We start from the raw sequence: 24,553 nt of genomic DNA on the forward strand, positions 1-24,553 counted from the left end.
AATTAGATTTCAAAGGCATTGTCATTTTTGAACAACTTCAGTAAACTGGACATTACATTTCTGAAACCTATCTGAATATCCTTATTCAATTCTTGATAACAATGCTTTTTCACATTCTATTTTTCACTAAATGCTTGTATCAAAAATGAGAATTTAATTTCAGCACCTCAAGACTGGGCTCTCAGTGCTGCACAGATGCTTAGTTGTGTCTCTTTGTAGTCAGGGTTTCAGCGACGTCCATTCAGAGCAGCCTAAAGACTCTCATTTGTTTAAAGCAGAGCTGGACATGAGTTGCTGTAATGTCTTTATTTGGGAATCCAAAATATGCATTGCTGCTATTAGCCATTATATAATGTCTCAGATCCAATTAGCATTGCATAGCAAACCAAAAATAATCTTTTCTGTTCAAGAATCAAGACTGAAAACTTAAGTTGTTGGCATTTGACTGAAGAAATAGGTTCTATGCCTAAAACTTCACATCTCCTCTATCCAGGGACAGAAGTTTACATGAAAAATGGTGTTTAGACATAGTTTCAATTAAACTTGTGCATGCAATGCCGCCTAGTTGGCCACCTTACATCATTGCTCCTTCGAGACTGATTTCAAGCATTTCATGTTGGAAAAGCATTTTCTTTGATCAAACACATCATATCCAAGTTCAAAATGTTTTGTAGGTATAACCAAAGAGGTCTACTTTTAGCACCTCCTTCTATTTCATGTTAGAGAACCACATTAAAAAATGATGGAAAGGGAATATCTGTACTACAACTTTTATTACCACACCAGGTCTCCTTTGCTGTAGCTACTCAGAAGCCCTGGACAGCTGTGCCATACCACTGGGAACACTGTGATCAGGCAGTCGGAGCAGCAGGATTTTATTCCCATGCAGTACAAAAACATCCCTCATGGAGCCCTGAAATCCAGAATTTGAATATGAAATGATCTTCCAGTCTGCTTTGCCCTTCTCACTCAACCCCTGTCCAAGACTAAAGTGAGAGGTGTCAGAAAATGATGACTGAAATTCCTAACATCTTCCTTCTGCTTTGCTTTGTCAGAGAAGACTTCTACAGAGCCACTTTTAGGTATCAAATTAAAAATGATGCTAGCAGGCTTTATTTGACTGGGTCCAGACATGTAAGAAATGGTTCCATACTCTGCTCTTCACTGAGTACAGATATAGCTGCAGGAAAATGAGCACCATTCTAGTTTAAGATACAATAAGTAAAAACTGATTCCTACAATAGGAATCCTATGGATTACCCAGGCCATAATACCACTCTTGAGGAAAAAAAAACAAACAAACAAAACCCAGTTTTCTTCCACTTTAAAACATTGCTGTTGGCTCACTCTTCTAGTAAGGGCCTATTATCTCTGAAACATGTAAATGGAACCTACAAGTTGTGTTAGGAAGTAAACTCGATTTACCCCAACAATCTTGTTACGTAATGCAAAAACTTTTATTGATTTGGTACGATTCCCAGTCACTGAAGCTCTTTTCTGTTGACTGAGTAAAATAGGAATTCATGACCAGATTTTTTTATTCTTCCATTTATGTGCTAGTGATTTAGGCTGTTGTGTTCCCTTACTGTTAATGGGGTTTAGAAGCAGAAGAGCCCTTCATCTCTCAAGAGCTATTAACCCAAAGTCTAAGGTTAGAATTTCAAATATATATTATTTTAAAGCAAACAGAATCTGTTTAGAAACTCTTTATCATCATTTACATTTGATGCCAAATCACATGGATTACAAATACAAATAAAACAGGGCAAAATAAAAAGTATAGGGAAAAGCAGTTTGCCTACACAGGCTGCAGTATTGACTGGCACGCTGTAAAAAGAAAAGATACAACCCACTACATGAGTTTCTAAATGACACAGTTCATTCCAACCAATTTAACCTACACAAAGTGCCCGATGCACATGAACAGCAGGATCTGCAAACAATACAGACAGCTCTGCCAGCAGGTCTCACACAATCACAGTGTCTGTCTCAATACAGTTGGTCTCACAGTAACACAAAGTTCAGGAGGTAAAACAAAACTGAAGTAAAATTTCCCTGCTAAACATGTGCAGTTTGATTTTCTTTACCCTGGTCTTTTTAGCAAACATTTATATATATACATATTTATTTTGTAAGTACTTTGGTGTTATTTCCTTAATTCCAGTACTAAAATTACCTGCATTTCTTCCTAATTCCACATGACTTTATCAAGCCTGTATGCTGCCTCATCCATCTTCCAACACGCTGCTGGGCTTCAAGATTAAAGACTTACTTTGCTCTTTTAAGAGCAAGTGTACTTAAGAAGACTCAAAAGAATTAACTGTCTTGCCAACCTCCATTAGTAAGCTTGAAAATTTTACTTTCCATATTCTATAGTTATGAACTTACATGTCTAACCAAGATAGAAACCTTATTTGCAAATATTCTACTTATATTATGAATCATTTTCTGTAACTAAAGAAATGCATTATGTTTAAAGCCTAAGGGTAAGAAAGCAGTCTTTTTCCTTAAAAATACTTCAACTGCAACAAGTAATACTGAATTATAGACAATGCTCCTGAGAAATATTAATGAGAATTTTTACAATAAAATCTCTCAATTTAAAGTTCTGCCTATTCAGATAAATACAAGTCAGATTTTGTAATGGATTTTCTTTATCCTGTTCTAACTTCCTGATACAACTGTGCATGTTTTGTGTTAGTTTATGGCATACGTCTGAACACCTCAAGCTTTACAGTGTTCAAGAGGTGCTGACATCTACAGCTTGTTAAAAAAGAGCTAGTTCCAAGATATTCTGTAGCAAGCAAAGCAAGGAGATTATGAATTTAAAATACAGGTTTAAATTGTGTCTCTGTCAAGTCCTACTATCACATGATAAAAAAGTTTGAGAGTGTTAGAGTGAAAAGAACAAGACTATTTTCACTAACTTCTTTCTTCATCATTAATGCTAGATAATACAATATATTTTGGTCCATGGCTTGTAGGATAACAGGCTCCCAAGCATCTTCATGCTTTTTTGTTTAATGTTACCAGGTAACATCTCCTATAAGGCTTGTTAATGCTAATATACTTACCCCAGATAAAGTACGGAACAAAGAACAGAAGAAAACCTTTGTCTGAAAGGCCTTGAGAAAGACATATACTTTAAAGCCACACTTCCCTCAGAGCAAGCCTCAGTGAAAGAAAGCTTTAACAGAGCTCAGGATACACACGTTTCAAACTATGGAACACAGAAGTATTTCTCCATCCAGCCTTTAGACAACAAAGGCAACATCCCCTCATCTTTCATTTTGAGCCAAGATACGCACATTGACAGGCTGGAAGAAGCTATACAAGTTAGGAAAAAAAAAAAAGACGATAACATGAAGAATCAAATCTTTATTATTAACGACGAATAAGGTGTTATAGCTCAAGGCCACATATGACAAAAACTTCAGTTAATGCCATGTTAATTATATACTAAAAGAATCAAAGACATAATCGTTGCCTTTTTTTTTCTCTTTAAAATAATTTGTAGAATTGCACTTTGCAACACGCTGAAAGTTCCACAACAGGCCCAGCAGACTCTGTCACTCAAGGTCTGGAATGACAGCAGTAAGGGACACTGGGATCAAATGAACTCCTAGTATCAGGTGAGGAAATAGGATTTGGTAGAACCTGCAATACCTCTGAAACAGTGTTTATAAAAAAGTTATGTAAGAAAACAGCACTGGGAACCCAGTAAAAGAAACTAGTATAAGCATGGTTTTCCCACATACTTAGTTCAAGTCTTTACCTATCCAGCATAGTTTATTGTCTGTAGAACGAATATTACATTAAGAATATAACCTACCACAAGAAAACTGAAAAAAATGGCATCATCGTCTTGACATATATTGGGAGTGGAGGGGTAGAGAATAAGAACCACAGCCTGTGCAGGAAGGGAGGGGGCAAAAAAGAAAGCCAAAAAAGAAAGAGAGAGGTGTCAGAAAAAGACTGAAACTCCTACCATCTTTCTTCTGTTTACCTTTATCAAGTAACATCTCTATCTGTTTAGAACAACTTTCTTCCATGAAAGTTCACAAAGCTAGTGTGCCAACATAAAAAGCAAGTAGCTTTTCTAACTTCAACAACCCTACACAGATCTGATATTTAATTACCTCTTCAGTATTTCATAATTTTACATGTACAATACCATATTTGTTTATTTTAGACTATTATCTCTCCAATGCAATTTTTCACCCTGAAAGTAATAAGTATAATAAAATCAAAGCTAAAAAAATAAATTAAAAAAGCTATGTTCACAGCCAAAATAAACAAGACAATGAAAAGATTATGCTAATACTCTCAGAAGTAAGAACACTGTCAATGAAGATCTTGAACACTGTGTTGAAAGTCAAATCAATCTTGAAATCATGCTAAAAAAATTTAGAAGCACCACGAAATCTCCATGAGGACCCTGATAATCTGCTCTGTTCATCTGTTTTTCTCCATTTTAGATGCAGCACACATACTTCATCAAGAATCATTTCCAAAAAAAGGCAAAAATTATTCAATTATTAAAATCACCTGCAGAAAAAAAAATTGAAGGAAATAAAACATGTATAGTGCATGGGTAAAAAAAAAAAAAAAAAAATCCCCCAAAACAGAACACAAAAAAAGCAAAACTGATCCTAGGCTACAAAGCATACCTGAAAAAGCTAATCACAGAAATTTTAGAACAAGGAGATACTTAATTCAGCACTCCAAACAGATGAACTCTCGTTTATTTTCCCAGAACAGTACTTCAAACTGTTTCTTCCCTCATTTCACTTTCCTGCTTTTCTGCAGGATGTTAAATCTATTCCTATAGGTGAAGTGGCAGTTCAACTTCATAGGTCTGTATCCCCACCTAAATCCATCCTCAACCCCCATTTGAGATAAGATACAAAACTTCATGAAGAGACATTACCTTTAGCTTATTCTGCTATGAGGTCAGGAACTTGACAGACTGAAAGGTTAACAGATGGATCTGTAAGGCTGTACCTATTGCCTCTCCCAAGAGCTCACTGTCCATTCATCAGAGCATCCTATCCTGGATTCTACCTTGCATCAGTTATAAGTAGTCTGTAAAGTAAGGAGGACCTAATTCTGCCACCTGTTTTTACACTGAACAGCAATTTATTGTTTAGGTAGTTGGGACAGATTTCAAAGGGATTATATTAAAAAATATATATATATCAGTATAGAATCACAGAATAGTTAGGGTTGGAAAGGACCTTAAGATCATCTAGTTCCAACCCCCCTGCCATGGGCAGGGACACCTCCCACTAAACCATGTCACCTCTGTCCAACCTGGCCTTGAACACCGCCAGAGATGGAGCATTCACAACTTCCTCAGGTACCCCATTCCAGTGCCTCACTACCCTTAAAGAACTTATTCCTTATATCCAATCTAAACTTCCCCTGTTTAAAGATAATAGAATTTGTCCTTCTGAATTTGCACTTCAGAAGACTTCTACCTAACTACCTAGTATTATCTACCTATCTTTATATCTCAGGTCTCATTATTTTCTTTGTATTAGGAGTAAGGAAATGCATGAATTCTATATGGAAAGCAAAGTTATATAGCGAGCATACATAGTATACCTGTCTCAAAATTGGTGAAGATGAAGGAAGATTTGGTTTTATTATTGAACATGAGCTGGCAGTGTGCGCTGGCAGCCCAGAAAGCCAACCGCATCCTGGGCTGCATCAAAAGGAGCGTGACCAGCAGGTTGAAGGAGGTGATCCTGCCCCTCTACTCTGCTCTTGTGAGACCTCACCTGGAGTCTTGGGTGCAGTTCTGGTGCCCTCAACATCAAAAGGACATGGAACTGCTGGAACAAGTCCAGAGGAGGGCCACAAGGAGGATCAGGGGACTGGAGCACCTCCTGTATGAAGACAGGCTGAGGAAGTTGGGGCTGTTCAGCCTGGAGAAGAGAAGGCTGCGTGGAGACCTCATAGCAGCCTTCCAGTATCTGAAGGGGGCCTATAGGGATGCTGGGGAGGGACTCTTCATTAGAGACTGTAGTGACAGGACAAGGGGTAACAGGTTCAAACTTAAACAGGGGAAGTTTAGGTTGGATATAAGGGAAATTCTTTCCTGTTAGGGTGGTGAGGCACTGGAATAGGTTGCCCAGGGATGTTGTGAATGCTCCATCCCTGGCAGTGTTCAAGACCAGGCTGGACGAGGCCTTGGGTGATATGATTTAGCGCAAGGTGTCCCTGCCCATGGCAGGGGGGTTGGAACTAGATGATCTTCAGGTCCTTTCCAACCCTAACGATTCTATGATTCTATCCTATGATTCTACGATTAATTAAAATGGAGAAAGACTGAAAATGTGTTACTAGCTGAAAGGCTACCTGACATTGCTGGTGTCAAAGATTTAGAAAACCACATTTATTTATAATTACTTACCCACAAGCAGAGGTAATCTTCCCTCAGCTCAGCTTCTTTTGCCCATTAGCTTTAGTCACTGCTTTGTTTCTTCTCTTCAGGGACTGGCTGAAAGACAGATTTTGGCACAGTCACTCCAGATATAAAAAACTTAAACAAAAATAGAAAGAAAGTTCTGTCTAGAAGTGTGAAGGCACGTAAGGAAATACTGACAATTCATCTGATCTTACGAATGCACCAGAATCATGATATATTTAGTAATACGTCCCTAATGCATTATTGTGAATGCTGGCCAGAGCTCTGGATACATAAAACTGATAGTGATACAAGATGAAAGCTCAAACATGTCAAGGATCATGCAAAATTAAGTTACGTTAAACTCTTCCATTTCTACTATTCGCTAGTATGGGTATGTTGTTTTCCTCATTTAAATGAAACATTGCCCCATAGTTTCCCTTCCTCTCCAGAAATACTCTCTTCAGATTTCTTTGCTTCAGCTTCATATTTAAATTGTTGGATTTTTTTTCTGGACCAAAGTCCAAGCTACTAGAACCAAGTATCACATGGATGCACAGCAATCTAAAAAATGAAAATGCATTACAAGTGGAAAAATCACATTCCCCCTCCACTCATCACACATTCAGAAAACTAAACTTACAATCCACTTAATCCTTGCTGTTTTACACATCCATTGTAAATCACAGTTTTGCTTAACCTTTCCTTTAAAAAAAAAAAAATTAAATATTAGTGTTTTCCACACATCTCATGCTCAGAAGTCACAACCTTCCCCAATAAGTCCTTGTCAGCATCTTATACAAAGTGCCTTCCACTTTTATTTCACCTCAGATAACGTTTACTTACATCAGCTCCACTCTACATTATACCAATGTCCTACTTCCATTGGTACCTTGTCCTAGGAATTGCTTCCAGAAGACAATTACACAACAAGAATCTATAAAAAATTGCTTAGTGAAGTGGATTTTCAGGGAAGGATGTAAGCAATAACCCATGACTTGAGTGGAGCTAGCCCCTAGTATTGTTTGACATGAGGGCCCATGTCCATAATGCAGGGAACAGGAGAGGAACTGAAATGCACCCAAACAGCAGGCTGCCTCTGATTTCTCAAACCTGGGATATGGGACTGGGTAACCTGAAAAAGAACCCACAGCACTGTGTTAGCTATGCATGAATCCCCAATGCTGCAGCATGGAGAATATGGAGTGAACAGCATGACCTTTACCACTACAAAATTACTGTGTGCATGCTTTTATACATGTACATTCACACATGATAAAAAGGTACATTCAAGAGAAGAAAGAACTTTGCTCTAGCAAGACATCTTGGATGCAATCATCCTCGAACTAGAAAGGTTGGCGGTACCATTTGCAACCAACCTGGCAAATGGGAAAACACGTCAGCAACGAAGATACAGGAGTGGCTACAAAGAGATTCTTAGTTGCTCTTAAACACAGTATCACTCCACGTTTTACAGCTATGTTTACTTTTTAAGCTAAAAATTTCAACATCTATTAAAAAACGAAGCAAAAAAAAAAATCAAAATAACTAAATAAGGCTAGTTGGATGGCAGCTATTGAGAAATATCATAGCACAAATCACAGAGGAGACAGAGGAATTACACAAAGTGACTCTCAGGGGCTTAAATAAATGAGCAGGATGAACTTAGGAAAGAGGGTGGCATAGGCTGAGCATCAGAATACAACAGCAAGAAACAATATACAGTAAAATACTTTTTTCCACACAAAAGAGGAATTTATTTAAGACTAAATTAGATAAAATTTAGTAGTAAGTGCAGCAAAAAAAGCCTTTCTGAATTAATGAGGTCATGGACAGGAACACTTGATTAACCCTGTCCATCCCACTCTCATGATTAGGTTTCTTAGTAAGATTTTAGTGTAACAATAACATAGCAAAAATACATTCATTTCTTGTTGAATTCTTGTCTTGAAAATACCTTGAATTTCAACAGCATTAAGGTTAGAAGCACCATTCACATTTAATGTGACTATTACACACCAAACTTTTAAGTGTTATTTGTAACTTTAATCCCCTATTACTTCTCTCTCTTCTGCCTATTGCTGTAACACAAAATTATCCTTTCAATTTTGGGGTCTTATAGCATTTTTATTTCAGGCATTTTGGAGTCCACTTTGAAATATGCCCATTATCAACATCTCTCACAATCACTATGTTATATAACAACATCGTGTGGCACTGATCCAGAAGTTATCCATCACTGCTGAACTGTCCAGCTGCTTAACATGATACATATGTAGCAGGCAGCATGATGGCCATGAAGTCCTCTGGTATTCCACATGGCTACAGGAAATTAGAAGATCAGAACCGAGGACAACAGGAAAACAGAATTCAGTGTTTCGCTCAGTTCAATGCCTGCAGCATGACAGATCATGAACCAGCAAAAATACAGGAGCAGTGCTAAAACAGGTATTCCCCTACTATTTCTGTATTACAACAGAAAACCCACTACTGGTTAGGGGGTTTGATCCCCTATTATTACTATTTCTACAGTCCAACTTTAAACAATACATAACATTCTGCAATTCAGATTGGAAAGAGATGGGGTAACTCACAAAAAAAACAACTGACAGAGGAGTTTGTTTTGGAAATTTAGGAGCACAGCTGAATCTGAAACACATGAATTTCTCCTCCTGCTTAAAAATATTCTTTGCTACAGGACAATCAAATAAATACTTTTTTTTTTTTTTTAAAGCAGAGTTATTCAAGGCCTCCTCTTTTCATACTATGGAAGTCTTACTCCCTATAGAACATTGTTAAATTATAGTTTGTTACATTTCCAACTGAAGTCCACAAGTTTTCTTGATTTATAGTCCTTATTTTAAAGGTCCTACTCTACACTACTGTGCACAACGCTGTCCATCAATACCTAAGAGCAGAAAAGACGACAGAGAAACCACACCACAGCAGAAGGGAAAAGTTAGCATGCTTTCACAAATTAAAAAAACAATAGTTAGAAGAGATGATAATATCACAACAATCAATTATCATCCTGACCCCCAAAGAAAAATAATGAACATGAACAGCAGTGTACTAGGAAAGCACATGCTATCTTAGTGTTAAGTGCCACATCATAAAGCTGAAATAGTGTACTACAAGGAACAATTCAGCAGCATATGACAAAACATCCAATATGTATTGGAGAATGTAACAGCTGTTCCCCTTCACACCAGTCTTATTCTTGCCTCCTTGAGTTTTAATGTAATGAAGGTTAGGTCAGGGAAGCAAAACAAGAGGAAAGACTTTTTTCTTTGGGTATGTTTACTTTGCATTTGGTAGTACATTTCATGTGTTTATTGCCTATTCTAAACTTAGGTTTCCATGCTTCTTTGAGAGGAAAAAAAAAAATCTTAAAAAAAATGTATAAAACTGCAAAAATTGTCACAGAGATTCAGGAATAAGATTAGCACCTGAAGCTATTTCAAAATTCATAATTACTTTATAAATATTAAATCAATGGTGTTCTTGTAAACAAAATTTGCCTAATGCAGTTTGCGTTCTTCCCAATCCTCTTTTAGAGCCAAGGACTGGAGCATCAAAACTTCATTTCTCACAATAATAAAGAAGGCTGTTATAGATGGACTAACTGCCATGCTGATCTACACAGTGATTTAATGTAACTTTGCTGAACTCTCAAAGCTAAGTTTTGCTCTGTACATGACAGACCCGTGACTTTTAAGCTGTCTGAAGCCTACAATCAAAACAACAGGTAGGGTTGCCTCTGCTGCTTTTCATAACTCAGCAAGAGTTCTGCTTTAACACATATTAAGCAACCCAGCCACCAACAGCTGCAAAGATGGGGAAAATGAGCACCTCAGAGAAACTCCACTTCTAGCATGGCAACATGTGTCAGCAATATGGCTTGGGCTACAATGAGAATTTGGCTGGTCCCACAGGCAACTAACGAGTATGCTTGACCTATATTTTTCTGTTTGGGTTTCCTGAATGCCAAAAGCTAGCCCAAACCACATTGCTTTGTGACTTACAAGGGAAGGCCTCAAAAGCCTGGTACTTATCAGTGTCTCAGTCGCTTACATTTTTCTACAAAATACATTTCCTCTAACATTTCCCATTTTGGTTTTGACAAAGAGAATACCTAAGAAATTTGCCATGTACAGAAAATCTCCACTTCCAGAAGCCTAACAAGGGTGCCAAAACATAGCATACCAATAAAGATGAATTTGAGATAAATCCACATGTGACTATACTATTTACATAGTGAATATTTACAACTATTTACAACTGTAAATTGCATCAGATATACAACTAACACAAATAATACTCAAAGTACATATACAATCATATGAGCTCCACTAGTAGCAGCAACTGATCACTTTTGCCAGACACACAGAATCATAGAATAGTTAGGGTTGGAAAGGATCATCTAGTTCCAGCCACCCTGCCATGGGCAGGGACACCTCACATTAAACCATCTCACCCAAGGCTTCGTCCAACCTAGCCTTGAGCACTGCCAGGGATGGAGCATTCACAACTTCCCTGGCCAACCTATTCCAGTGCCTCACCACCCTAACAGGAAAGAATTTCCTCCTTATATCCAATCTAAACTTCCCCTGTTTGTTTTAACCCACTACCCCTTGTCCTGTCACTACAGTCCCTTATGAAGAGTCCCTCCCCAGCATCCTTATAGGCCCCATGTAGAACCTATATATACCTATAAATTACAAAATCAAGTTTATCCTGCAGTAGCAAAACTTTCAGCAGAAGACAATGCTAGGTACATGGTACATGCTGTTTCCAGCAGCAAAAAGATCAAGATGCTTCTGGTATAACCAATAAAAGAAATGCTTAAGTAGAAAAAGAGCCTACCAGCCTCACAGCAAAGAAGAAAAAAAAAGCGAAAGGCTTAGCAAACAGACAGGCAGAACTTAGTTTTTAAATGGTTCAGGTAGCCTGCTGTTCTGTGGCCTGTATGATGCATAGGCACTGTGTACACTGATTCTGGCCTGGGTACCTCCTTTTTCAAGGACAGTTTCAAGATACATAGGTCTGTGTGCGAAATTCACCTGAAGCTCAACACAGTTATCCAGCTTCTGAACACCTGCACAAATAGGGAAACTCAGGGGAGGGCACTGGTAAAGCCCATATGGTCATTTCTCAGAGCTGTGGAAAAATAGAAAGAAAAATCACAAACTTTAAAAATAAATGGAGATTTCATATTGAAAATAAAAGCCCAGGAACAGGAAATGGTTGTCAACCTTCACATACTCATAACTTAACCAGTACCTTCAGTATACACAGGTCAAGTTAGCTTAAGGAATAGAATCCAGCTTAAACTCGGATGCTGAGAGCAACACACCGCACACACAGTTACAGCACACCAAGCCTGGTGCACTAGCACTGGTGAACATTCATTGCAAACTCAGCGATCTTGATGCAATTTCCAAACACCTATCATCTGTTGCTCGTTTCCAGGCCCTACATCAACCCCACCTCGCCAGCAGCCACCTCCTCATGCAACACACCAATAAAATGAATATGGGTGCACAACTAGGTTGCTATCACCGGCTAGTTTATTTGAACGCTACTTTCGCTTTCGTTATCTCTTAGGCCCTCCTGCCCTACCAGCCTTCGGGCCATTCGCAGTACCGACAGAGCCCGACAGGATCCCCCACGGAGAAGTAGTGGCGGCGCTTCAGGGTAAACCGAGTTTAAGCAACAACCCCGCAGCAGACCTGAAGGCACGCTGTCCCGGCAGCGCCGGACAGGACTGAGCCGGCAAGACTGGCCCCGAGCCCGAGGCGCAGAAAGACCGCCCGCCGTCCCCCAGAGCTGCCTCAGCCGGGGAAGCTTCCTCCTCCTCTGCGGCGCTGAAGCTGGGGCCTTGCTTGGCTCGGCCCCGCCCCAGGCCTGTCGCTGGGCCCAGGCCGAGGCACGGGCGCTGCTCCCCTCCGCTCCTCCACTCACCGCCAGGCAGTGCGCTCCCGCTCCTGCCGCCGCGGTTGCCCCCTCCCCTGCCTGCCCGCCGCGGAGGCGCGCAGAGAGGCCGGCGCGGGTGTCGGTAGGCGGCTCTGGAGGCCGGCACGGCCTCGGGCGCTACGGGCGGGGAAAGGGGCCTCGCTGCTGGAGGACCCACCTGGTGTCGGCAACATGGCAGCGTCCAGCCGGGCCCAGGTGCTGCGATTGTACCGGGCCCTACTGCGGGAGAGCCAGCGCTTCAGCAGCTATAATTACAGGTGCGCTCGCGGCCCGGGCGGGGACGGTTCCGCTTCTCCCCGCGGAGGCGTGGGGGGTAACTGGGCGGGGAATGCCGGCGTCTCCTGGGGATGAGCATGAGGGGCTCGGTTTTGGGGGGCGCAGGGGAGTCGTGACCTCCCCCTAGGGTTGTGCCCTGGGGGCAGGAACGAGAGCGAGCCCGGCGGCGGGAGCATGGCCGGGCCGGGGCCGGGGCCTGGGCCTTGCTCCGGGGCTCAGGGAGCAGCAGTAAGACCCTGGTCCTTGTGCCTGGCCCCGGGCTGCCTCAAAAACACCGGGTTATGGACTGTCCCTGTTGTAGGAAGAAGCGACAAGACCGAGATTGTCCTAGATTAAAAATTTCGTTCCTGGTCTGGATGCTGCCCTTCTGTCAGGGCAGAAACGGAGCCAGGTTGCAGCCCTGGTTATGCTGAAGGAGGCTGGGTTCCTGGCCAAACCCTGGCACCATGTGCTATGTGCGATGAGGTTGCAGGGTTCACTTGACCTGCAACACACGATGCCATACTGTGTGACTGGCTGCCTTCATGGCTGTTGGTGAACGACCTGTTTTTGGCAAAGGGTATGCGTGCCTGTGTGCTACAGGCATAGGCCTGGTCTCCGTTAGGTATCTGCTGCGTTCACAGAGGATGCTCCCCAGCAGCACTGGCAAAATTGCATTACCCACTGGTAGTTTGCTCGCTTGACTGCTCAGTTAGACCAGAGGCAGAGACATGTGAGCTACCTTTGCTGTGATTCATCTCCAGCCTGGCAAGAATTGGATACAGAAGCCTTTGAACTTGCATAACCATGGTGAGCTATACACTCTTCAAGGCATAAGTATTCCTCTGACCTTGTGTGAGGTAATGCCATGAGAAGAAAGGCTGTGGGGCTGAAACTTAGCTAATAAGCCTTCATTGGTAACTCAATGCAGCAGCACATGTGTGCATCATGTTCCCATACTATCAAGACATCCCCCTGATCTTTGCCGTTATTCTGGCTAATGAACAGAGGATTGTATGTAATGGGGATGGCTTGATGCCTGAAACGTGCAGTTGGTGGACAGCTGAATGTAGCTCCTGTTTGCTCCACAGTAATGAGTTTGTGTTGGGGAGTGATCAGAGAGAAAGCTGAGTCCACAGCAGTGGGAGGAAGCAAGCCAGTACTACCTCAGAATGGTGGCACCAGCCTCACAGACCATATGTGGACCCTCCACCTTTGCCCAGGACCTAGACCATACCCAGAGCCCAGTCCCCCTCCCGGCTCCCCCCAAAATATATACCTCGGGGGCCTTGGCTCTATGAAAATTTTGGCATGCAGCTCAAAGGCAAGGCTATCACACAGTAAGAGGTGCATCAATGAGTTTTCTGTTTAACACAATATGAAACTTTTTGTTCTGTTTCTTTTAGTGTTTTTATTCTAGCAAATTTTAAAGGATAGAAATAATAGGATAGGTGTTTACCTTGGATATCTGGGGGGGGTTTGACACCATATCATAGTGAAAGTTTTTCCTTTCCTTAATGGAGATATCTCAGTTTTTGAGCCTGTCCTTAAATATTGTAAAATCAGCCACTGTATAAAGTCTTGCCATGTATACACATTACACGTTTGTGTCCACTAAAAGCAATAGCAGTTCCTAGCAAGAAACGGTCAGCTGCTATTTTATGTAGAGATCTGCTGGGACCACAACAACAGTTCTGCCTTGGTGTTTATGCCACACCCATAGCTAAAATTGACAGTTCACCAACTGCTTCTGTGCCAAGATAAGCATGTCCTCAGGGCTGCTCTAATATGATATGGTAATACCCTGGAGTAAGCCTAATGCTTTTGTAAAGAGCCAATTTGTAGTAAAGTAGAAGGTTTTGAAGATTCATCTTATTGATTCATTATTTCAGTTAAAGAATTTCAGGATGTTTTATTATTGCAAGCAGTATGGATTTATAAGTGTGGATCTGGAGTATGATCAAATAGTTGCTGTACCCTTATTTCCTTGCTGTGCATTTTGTCTTAAATGTGTACATATAGGTTGTGATGGAAAAATCAGTTATTTTTGTTTTGCAACTTTCCTAATAAATACAATGTATATATCATCTGGTAGTATCTAGTATTTATTTTTACCATCCAAAAGAACTTTTAAAGCTGTAACTATGAAGAATAAATTTAATTTCTTAAAGTAACTGAGGGTACCACTGACAGCATTCAGAATAAAAACACACAGGAACATCTCCAAAGCCCTGCAGTAAACATTATGGAGTGTTTCGAGGCCCAGATGTGTGGGCCAGATTTTAACAGCAGGGAGAGAGAATTTAGTAGACTGTAAGTAATTTCATGTTTGCCCTTCTGCCCTATTACCCATGCATACTGTCTGAGGAAGGAAGAGTGATTAGTACTGGAGGAAAAGCAATAAGCAAAGAAGGAAGATGTTGAGTCCAAAGGTGGTTTTTAGAGTGTACTGTTTTCTTCTGCTTGGCTGACAAAAAGTAGATCCTCTGATGTTTTACGTGTTGGGTTGCAGTCTAACCTAAATTAATTTAAGGGATAGTTTCTAAGTAGAATAAAATTTGTTATTTAAATAATGGCTTTATTTTGTGGGTTTTGTTTTTTTGTTACAGAAAACAAAAGAATTTATAAACTTGTGAAAGCTGTTAAAACATCTGGTTGCAAATGATGGTAATCTGAATTTACAAGTGTCTTGTTTGCTTAACATGACTGAAGCCCGGTGGTCACAACATGGGAATGTAGTCAAACAGGGTTTTTTCTAAAAGAGAGCACAGGACTGCAGCAGGTCACCTGGAGAGTTTTTTGATATCTCCATTTTTGACCGCTTCATGACAGGTTTAACCAAACAGCACCATGGCTGACCTATGGGTAGGCCTACTTCAAGTAGGAGGTTGACTTTGGTAAGCTCCAGAGATTCTAGTTAAAAAACATTACTATGATTGTCAGGTCCCCAGCCTGTCTTGGCCTATAAAGAAACTGACACTGGCTAGAAAGTTCTGGGAAACATTGTATGACATGCTTTTGGTTGGTCTCTCCAGTTCTTTGATTTTTCTATAGTTATGAGCAATATCAGATGTGGTAAATCTCTCTGGATTTTTTTCTGAAAATAGTATGGTTTTAAAAGGTATTTCTTGATTTATTTTATATTTATTTCAGTTATCCATTATGTACTCTATTAACTGGCAAATGTTGTGGGTTTTATTTATAAAACTATAAATCATATATATATATAAATCGACTACATAGGGATTGGAACTAGATGATCTGAAGGTCCTTTCCAGCCCTAACTATTCTAAGATTCTATGTCTTGTCTTTGCAAATTGCATTTTGATGGATTTTTTTTTTTCAATTAGAATGTGCAATATTTGAAAAGTAGTTGAATAAAACTACTGAGAATACAGAAGAATCAGGGAAGGAAAACTGTCAAAACAGGTTTTGCATTGGAAACCAGTTAATTGAATGCATGCAGTTTCATCTGAGACATGTCCTTCAAGATTTTAAAACTAGTAAATCTGATTTTTTGCAAATCTCTAACCTAAGAACAAACCTGAGCAAAGTAAATAATTGTTTTATTTCAGTGCCAGTTGCTTTTCCTGCTTTGAGTAATACATTTGTTGATGTGATTTTAGGGAGTCATAGAACATAGAGCTGTAGAACAGCCCAGGTTAGAAGGGACATCTGAAGATCATCTTGTCCAGCCTTTTGTGGGAAAAGGATGGTTGAGATTATCTAGCACCCTGTCCAGTTGCATCTTGAAAACCTCCAGTGATCAGGACTCTATCATAGCCTCCATGTCCCTGAGGAGGTTGTTCCAGTGACTGATTGCTCTCCTTGGGAAAGATGTTTTTCTTATACCCAGATGAAACCTCTCCTAGTGTAACTTGTACTTGTTACCCCTTGTGTTAGCTATGTGGTTCCTTGTGAAGAGATAGCCTCCATACTCTTTGTGGCTGCCTTTTAATTACTGGGAAGCCATCATGAGATTCCTCCCCCCTCCCTCCCAGCCCCAAGCCTCCTCCAGTTAGAAAAGACTTAACTCTTGTGGCCCTTCCTTAGACCTCCAGTCTGTCCACATCTCTCTTGAATTGTGTGGACCAGAATTTAACAATCCAGCTGCAACCTAGGAAGTGCTGAGTGCAATGATCTCATCTCTGCTAGTAATGGCCCTGCTGTGCAGACCAGGATCTTATTTGCCTTCATTGATGCAGTGGCACACTGCTGACTCGTTTTCAGCTGCTTGTCCATCAGGCCCCCCGGTCTCTTTCGGTGAGGCTGCTACCCAGCCACACAGATCCTATCCTGTGCTGGGCTCCTTTTTTATGCCCTCCGAGGTGCAGGATCTTGTCTTTGTTTAACTTCATACAGATTTTGATTTAGTCTGTGAAAGCTTTTATGTATAGAAAATCTTCAATTTACAAATTTCAAGGTGCTTGTGAGAAATGTTGCTTTTGCATTCTGAAAGAAAGTTTGGGAAGTTAAAATTCAGGGATTCTGCAATGCAGGGCAGAGCAAGTTCTTAAGGCATGTTCAGTCCTTTAGCATTAAAGCTGTTCGTTTTGAGGGGGGAACGTTTGTGATTCTGATGTTTTGGCATTAAGCTTAGTATCTGAATTTAATGTAAAAGTTTGATGAGACGAAGTTTTAACAGAACTTACACTTTTACAGTTTGAGGTCTTCTGCTGCATGAAATCAGTAATAAACAATGCTAACAAATAAAATGCTTGATTTTTTTATTTTTTTTATTTTTTCCTTTGTGGCAATGAGTTGTTACTCCCATAAGCCTGAAAAAGGTTTTTTTTTTTGTGGTCAGTGTCATTAAATTTAGCATGGATTCCCTGTGTGTAGATGTGGTAACTCTACTGATACACATAAATAAGCTGATCTGTGTTAAAGAAAATATTTCAGCTGGTTATGGCTGTGTGTGCAAGATTTAGTCTGCTTTTTGGAAACAGGAAAATGCAAAAAGGAACTATGTTAGATGCCAGCTGCTGTTACGCAAAGATAGTTACTACTGATTAAACACAAAAATAAACAACTATTTTGGACAAGGGGTCTGGTTTAGCAATGTACCATTTCTCATTGTTTCTGTTGCTGTTCCACTACTGTCAGTGTTTTCCATTTCGAGACTTCTTACTAACTGCTACCCAAATTTAAGTCTTGATCAAATAGTAAGTGTGCTGATCAACTTCTTATGCTAAGCTGAGGAGCTGGGACGGTGCAGTATATTGTCACATGCCACATAATTCACACCAAGTAACTAAGTAAAATTTAGGGGACAAAAAACAGCACCTTTTCAAATCTGGGTTTCTTTCTCTTCCTCCTTACATACCTTATTTAGTCACTTTAATACTTGCATATCACTTAGGTGATTTAACAACCATGTTACAATTTTACATGTGATAGTTATCCAAGCTGAATAAGCCTTTTTCTTACTGGCTCTCTTAACGAAGTTTATGATTGACAAGATCAGTGTCAGGTTTTGATATGTTTCTATGTGCTAGGAAGGAAAAGTAAGACAAAATGGTGATTAGAAAAAAAAATAATAATCCAAAACCATGAGGAAACAAACGCATGCCATGTTATGGAAAGTACTGTGCTCTGTCTGCTAGTTCGTCGCTGAGATAAGAAACGCAGAAAAAAACCCTGAAAATGTCAGTTCTGGCCAGCGCAGCTCTCTGACTTATTTGTAGAGTAAGGTGACTTAACTGTAGCTTTACGATATCCATTTTTTTCCTTGCCTGTGCAAAGAAAGCAGGTAACTTATTTTTCCTTCTCTCTATGTAATTGTTGCCTGTGTTCTGAGCGATAATAAACTTTAGGAGGTTTTGAGTTAATTTCCCACATGAGTAAATAGCTATCTCTGTAATCTACTTGAAAACTGTAAAAGTCAGGGCTGCAAGCAGCTGTGGTGTTCCTGAGCCTGGGGTGCAGGGTGGTTTCCATTCTACACCATTGTAGATGCATGTTTTGGTCTGGCAGCTGCATGACCCCTAGTATTGGGCAAACAAGTACTGCACCTTTGCAGATTGGTGTTGTAAAGCATTCACACAGCTTTGTGATCGGCCTTATTAATACCTCTTTCTTTGGGGAGATAAGTCTTGGCCATTTCGGTGACCACATACTGTGCAGATATTTTGCTATTATGCACAGAATTATAGAATGGCTTTGATTGGAAGAGACCTTAAAAGATATCCAGTCCCAACTCTCCTGCCACAGGCAGGGACACATTCCAGTAGACCAGGTTGCTCAAAGCCCTGTACAACCTGGCTGCCCAGGAATGGAGCAGCCACAGCTTCTCTGGGCAGCCTGTTCCAGTGCCTCATCACTCTCACAGTAAAGAGCCTCTTATATCTCATCTGAATCTTCCCTCTTTCATTTTAGAGCCTTGTCCTATTCGCTAAATTTCTTTGTAAAAAGTTCCTGTCCAACTTTCTTATGGGCCCCCCTTTATGTACTGGAAGGCTGCTGGATGGTCTTCCTGAAGACTTTGCTTCTTCATGCAGAGCCATCCCAAGTCTCTCTGCCTGTCCTCATAGGAGAGGTGCTCCAGCTCTCTCATTATCATTGTGGCACTCCTCTGGACTTGCTCCAACAGCTCCATGTCCTGTTTGTGTTGGGAGCCCCATAGCTGAATGCAGTACTTCAGGTGGGGGTCTGATGAGAGCAGAATAGAGAGGGAGAGTCGCCTCCCTCAGCCTGCTGGCCATGCTCCTTTTGATGCAGCCCAGCATATGGTTGGCTTTCTGGTCTGCAGTACTGCCAGGTTATGCTGAGCTTTTAATCAGCCAAGACCCCCCACATCTTTCTCATGGGTGCTCTCAGTCTGTTCGTTGGTCAACATGTAGCTGTGCTTGAGATTACTCCAAGCCTGGTGCATGATCTTGCACTTGGCCTTGTTGAACTTTGTGAGTTTTGCATGGGCCCCCCCCTCCAGCCCACCAAGGTACCTCTGGATGGCATCCCTTCCCTCCAGCGTGTTGACCTCACAACACAGCTAAGTGTTGTTGGCAAGCTTGCTAAAGGTGCACTTGATCCCAGTGTCCATGTCACTGACAAAGATGTTGAGCAATGCCAGTTCCAATACCAACTTGAGGGATGCCACTCATCACTGGTCTCCCCTTGGACATCAAGCTATTGACCACAACTCTTTGAGTGCAACTATCCAGCCAACTCCTTATCCACTGAGTGTTCCATCTATCAAATCCATGTCTCTTCAGTTTAGAGACAAGGATATCATGTGGGTCAATGTCAAATACTTTGCACAAGTCCAGGTAGATGATGTCAGTCACTCCTCCATTATCCACCAACACTAACCCTGTAATAGAATACCAAACTTGTAAGGCACAGTTTGCCCTCAGTGAAGCCCTATTGGCTGTCACCAATCACCTATGCCTATTCTATCAGAATCATGCTTGAATAGGGTTATTAGTGTTAAATCTGAATGCACAAGAACTCTGGATAGTGTTCATCTGTTGATTAGGATGGAAACTGTGAAAAGCATCAGGATGATTACACTCTGAATTGTAGTAAAACATGGAAATGCATGCACTTTTGGGGAAAGTCTAGAGGCATAGGAACATAATTTTGGAATGTCAGACTTTGGGAGTGACAGTATAGAAGTATTTCCATTTGACTTCAGTATTCTATACTTAAAATATTTTGGAAAGGCAACTAAAGCACTCTTTTCCAGAAATGTCAAAACATAACCATTATACCATCTGAAAAGAAATTTTAAACCAAATAGGAATCATTTTGACAAACGTTTTGATTTTTTTGATAGTAACATTTCGTGAAAATCATTCTGTCAAAGTTCTGTTGATCATAAGGAGTTACTTTCTTGGATTTCAAGGTACAACAGTGATTGTCATTTTCCAAATGTACTCACTTTACCCTTGTAAAATTTTGCTTTTCTAAACAATAAAGGGTAACTACACACTGGTTTTGATGTAATTTTCTTGACTTCCTTTTCTTGGCAGAGGAGAGTTTTGAATAGTAATAACTTGGAAGGAAATTCTGGAGTCCTATCTGGCATAAGGAGTTCTGGAAAAATTGAAGTTTTATAGTTGGAAGGCAAATGAGTGGGGGCTTCCTTAAAAGTCCAATTAATGGACTTTGTTATTTTAGTAAAGGCACCCAAATTGAGTAAGTATCATGTGGTTATTACCCAAGACATCATTTTCCATCTATGTATAGCACAGTAGAACAGGGACATTTTTTATGTAAGACTTAATTACCAGTAAAATTTGTTTATGAGCTAATGAAAGTAATAGAAAAAAAACTGCCTCTAGCACTGATTCATTTCAATCAGACATATGCATGTGATTTCTAGTAAATGAAAAACACTTTATAATGTAGTAATTGTTTCCTAGTTCACCTCCTCCTTTCCTTACTTTTGAATGTGGCTTTAACTAACATAACCTGGTCTAGTGGAAGGTGTCCCTGCCCATGGCATGGGGTTTGAAACTAGATGAACTTTAAGGTCCCATCCAACCCAAACCAGTCTGTGATTCTTTGATAACATTTAGGTGCTCATTGTATTCGTCTGTATGCTGTCCATGATGAAAAGATGCTGACCTTGTAACATCAAGACTTATTCAAGGCATAGACACAGCTAGTATTTCAAGTATTCTGAAGACAATCAGATTTAAAAATTAAAAATCAAAGTAATTTTGCAAAAAGAAGAAACTGCAGTCAATCAGGCAATACTGAGAACCACTTCCGGCTGCAACAGATAGCAACAGTGCGTTCTGAACTACCTCTTTGGTAAAGCGCTTCCCATAGTTCATGTGTTTGCTGACAAAGAAAGTACATTGTACTAGATCGTTCATGGTTGTCTGCTTTTCCAAGAAAAATGGCCATGAGAATAAAACTTTCTTGTTTTCTTGCATGGGGAATATTTGGGCCATCTGTTCTGTGACTGTTTTGCTCAGAACTCAGTACAGAGGATGTTCCAAGAATCCCCTTGGTGATTCTTGCTGATATTTTAGTTCTTTCTTAAGAATGAAGATGCCACAATTCATTTATTCAATATTCTGGTTGGAACAGCGTTATCGAAAATGGCCTTTTCCCTTATGTTTTTTGTACTTTTCATTCTGTTCTATTCTCCCTCACCGAATCTCCACATAAAATTACAAGGTTTTCTCAGGGCACAATGCACAACTGAACAACTAATAGTGTAGTACAAGTCTCATTACAAATGAATCTCTGTTGTATTGCAGGGCCTTCCCCCTCTCCACCTCCTCCCACCTTGAGTCCAATAGCACTTAGATCAAAAGATGTGTAACTTAAATTTAGGAAATGCTGATTTATAATTTGATATAATCATTTACTGCATGCCATTCAAAATGTCTTGTGGGACAGCTGCATTCTCCACAAACTTTATTGCCAGGTCATGACCGTCCTTCTGAGCGTGCTTGTCTAGCATATCATAGTCTGGAACCAGTAAAGGCCTGTTTGTAAATCATTAGCTTGTATAAAAGTAAGATTGTCTTATTTCAGCTGCCAGAGAAAGTATGTGGGTTTTTTTCTGGAAAAAAAAAGCCAATTTTCCCCTGAAACTATAATCAGTACTGGTACACTGGCAATGATTAATCCGTCATGAAGGTCACGTAATTGAACTTGGTCCTGTGATCTTAAGTGGCTATGAGAATAATTTGGTGTATCCCATGAGGTCAATCTTTACAGAGTTGCCTCCGTCTTTCTCTTGCACAGCATGTGATTTCTGCTAACTAGCATTTACTTACAGGATACGTGGTAGTTTTGCATGGCAGTCTTTATTTACTGGAATTATTTATTTCTTCAACAAATATACAGGTTGTCACAGTGCTCATTTGCAGTCGCAGGCAGATGTAAACATCTGAACATCATTTGCATAAGCAGGAGAAATGTGGATACAGGTTTCCTCAGAGCCTTGGTGTTGGAGAAAGTCAGTTTGTCTTGTGGATAGCCACTGCTGATGGTTACATGTTCAGTGAATGTTAAATACTTTTCTGCACACTATGTTAGCATAGGAGTGAAAGAGTTAAATAGACAGGGGAGGGGGGGTTCTGATGCTGATATTTATTTGCATTGTTAATCACAGTTAAGAACAGGGGAACTGAGAGTGGAAGGTGACAGGTAGGTGCAAGCCATCATGTCTTGTGAAGTTTTGGATTTAATCAGTAATGGAATCCTTTGTGAAACAATTCAGTCATTCATCAAAACATGCCTTTCCTTGTAATCAATGTTTTTATTTACTTAAATAACATCAGATTCCTTCCTTCTCAAGAAAATGTTTTAAAGTCAGCACAGCTCAAATGAAGTATATAAGACATAGTACAAGCTGCAGTGTGTCCTAGAGGTTTATAGCTTGAATTATGTTCTGGATGTGAAATTGCCTTGAAATTAACCTGCTACGAAGTTCCAGAATATGTCTTCGACTCATCTAAAATATCACAGTGGTATTTTTAGTCCAATAAATTAGCAAAAAAATAGCAAATTAATGGTCTTCATATGTAAATGGGTTTTGAAGGGGAAACATTTATTGATTTGAGTAGTTTTATCACTGTTCAAAGTAAATTAGATGTCTTGTAATGCTTTTTCTCTGATCTGACTCATTTACAAGATGTAAATAAATGTTGAAGTGTTTTGTTTACAAAATAATAATAATAAATACAATATAATAAGAATAAATATCTTTTGTGTAGATCTTTAAATAGGTTTCCAGAGGATGAATACATAGGATGAATATGATCCTACCAGCTATAGTGATGCAGTGTTGAGCAAATAAGTATACCAATATACTGAGACAGAACTACTCATTCTGTGAGCTAGTGGCAGTACTTACTAACCTATATGGCTTTTGAGGCTTGATTGTGGGGTTCTGTTTCCTAACAATTTGTTGCAGTCCTTGAAGGAGAAATTCTCCATCAGTACGAGTTATTGCCACCATTAGCTAGGGACCTGGTGCTTCTTCAACTTCTATGAGTAATTTATTCTGAGACTGGAAACCTTTGCCACTACCCTGGGGAATGGAAGGTCATGTTGCATGTCAAAGGGAAGGTAATTTGCCCTAGTCATAATATGTTATACTGAAAACACTGTTATCATAAATAGAGCACCCTTCATATCTCTTTTCCTCTTCTAATATCTCATGTGGTAACCTCAGCCAGTACCCATCTGGGTCACTGGGATTTAAGCCTCATGTTGACTCTGCATTTAGAGTACCTGAGAAGAACTTCTCACAGCCATGTGCTTATGGGACGGAAAGGAGTTGGTGTTTGCTGTATGGGATTTTTTTCTTACTTGCAAATAAAGGACAAAAGTCGTATTTTTGTCTGTCACTTTTTGACACTTTTGGTCACTTTTTGTCGCAATCACTCATGAGTGAATAGTTTCTTGGGACTTTTAATTAGCTGCTAAGTACTTGGGGGGGGGGGGCATATAATATTTTCAGCTTGATATACAATACCTTTTGTGATTATATAAATGTCCCAGTCTGAACTTACTCTTCTTCAATAGAATAAATATAGACATATTTTACTGAAACAGAATGAGTGTATTTTGCTTTTCATAGTATAAGCCCTTAAATGAAAGTCATAAGAGGCTGACTGGAAAACTCTAAAAATTACTGATCTTAGCTTTATCTTCACCTTTACATTTTTAACGTCTGAATTTAATGTACTTGGGCTTGACTAGGTTGAAAGATAATACTTTGTCAATGTTTCTCTTCTTAGAAAAAGAAAATTGATCTCTCTCTTCTTTAATTTTTCTGATCTTCCTTTCTGTAATAGTGGTTAAAGTGCTTCAGTGCACACAAGATCTGTCAGCAGGTGGTTTGAATGGCTTCTGTCCAGTGGGCCAGCATAGCTTAAATTTTAAATTTAATCTTATTTTTCTGTCTGGTATTAAATTATATATTGTCTGCTCAGATTA

The 24,553-nt window shown here is 39.9% G+C and overlaps 2 protein-coding genes across 14 annotated transcripts in view; one reads left to right on the top strand and one right to left on the bottom strand.

Moving 5' to 3' along the window:
• FARS2 (phenylalanyl-tRNA synthetase 2, mitochondrial) overlaps positions 1-12,517 on the bottom strand; it is a 245,703-nt gene extending 233,186 nt beyond the window's left edge. For 8 of the 9 annotated variants that reach the window (XR_008970901.1, XM_057399311.1, XM_057399308.1 and 5 more), the window contains exons 1-2: positions 12,377-12,517; positions 6,419-6,505 (exon numbers count right to left, since the gene is read on the bottom strand). The gene's annotated coding sequence lies outside the window, so the exon portion shown is untranslated. Of the gene's footprint in view, positions 1-6,418; positions 6,506-7,055; positions 7,078-12,376 lie in introns of those variants that run through there. The other variant, XM_057399305.1, reaches the window with a different exon arrangement.
• Positions 12,518-12,519: 2 nt separating this feature from the next.
• Positions 12,520-24,553, top strand: part of LYRM4 (LYR motif containing 4) — a 92,636-nt gene continuing 80,602 nt past the window's right edge. For all 5 annotated transcript variants that reach the window (XR_008970904.1, XM_057399313.1, XM_057399312.1 and 2 more), the window contains exon 1: positions 12,520-12,645. Coding sequence is in view for 4 of the 5 variants with exons in the window: in XM_057399313.1 (XP_057255296.1) it covers positions 12,560-12,645 (86 nt within the window). In the remaining variant the exon portion in view is untranslated. The remainder of the gene's footprint in view (positions 12,646-24,553) is intronic.

The sequence above is a fragment of the Pezoporus wallicus genome, unplaced genomic scaffold (assembly GCF_028554395.1).
Source record: "Pezoporus wallicus isolate ANWC-B61680 ecotype Strahan unplaced genomic scaffold, APGP_CSIRO_Pwel_v1 contig_818, whole genome shotgun sequence".
NCBI classification, from domain to species: Eukaryota; Metazoa; Chordata; class Aves; order Psittaciformes; family Psittacidae; genus Pezoporus; species Pezoporus wallicus.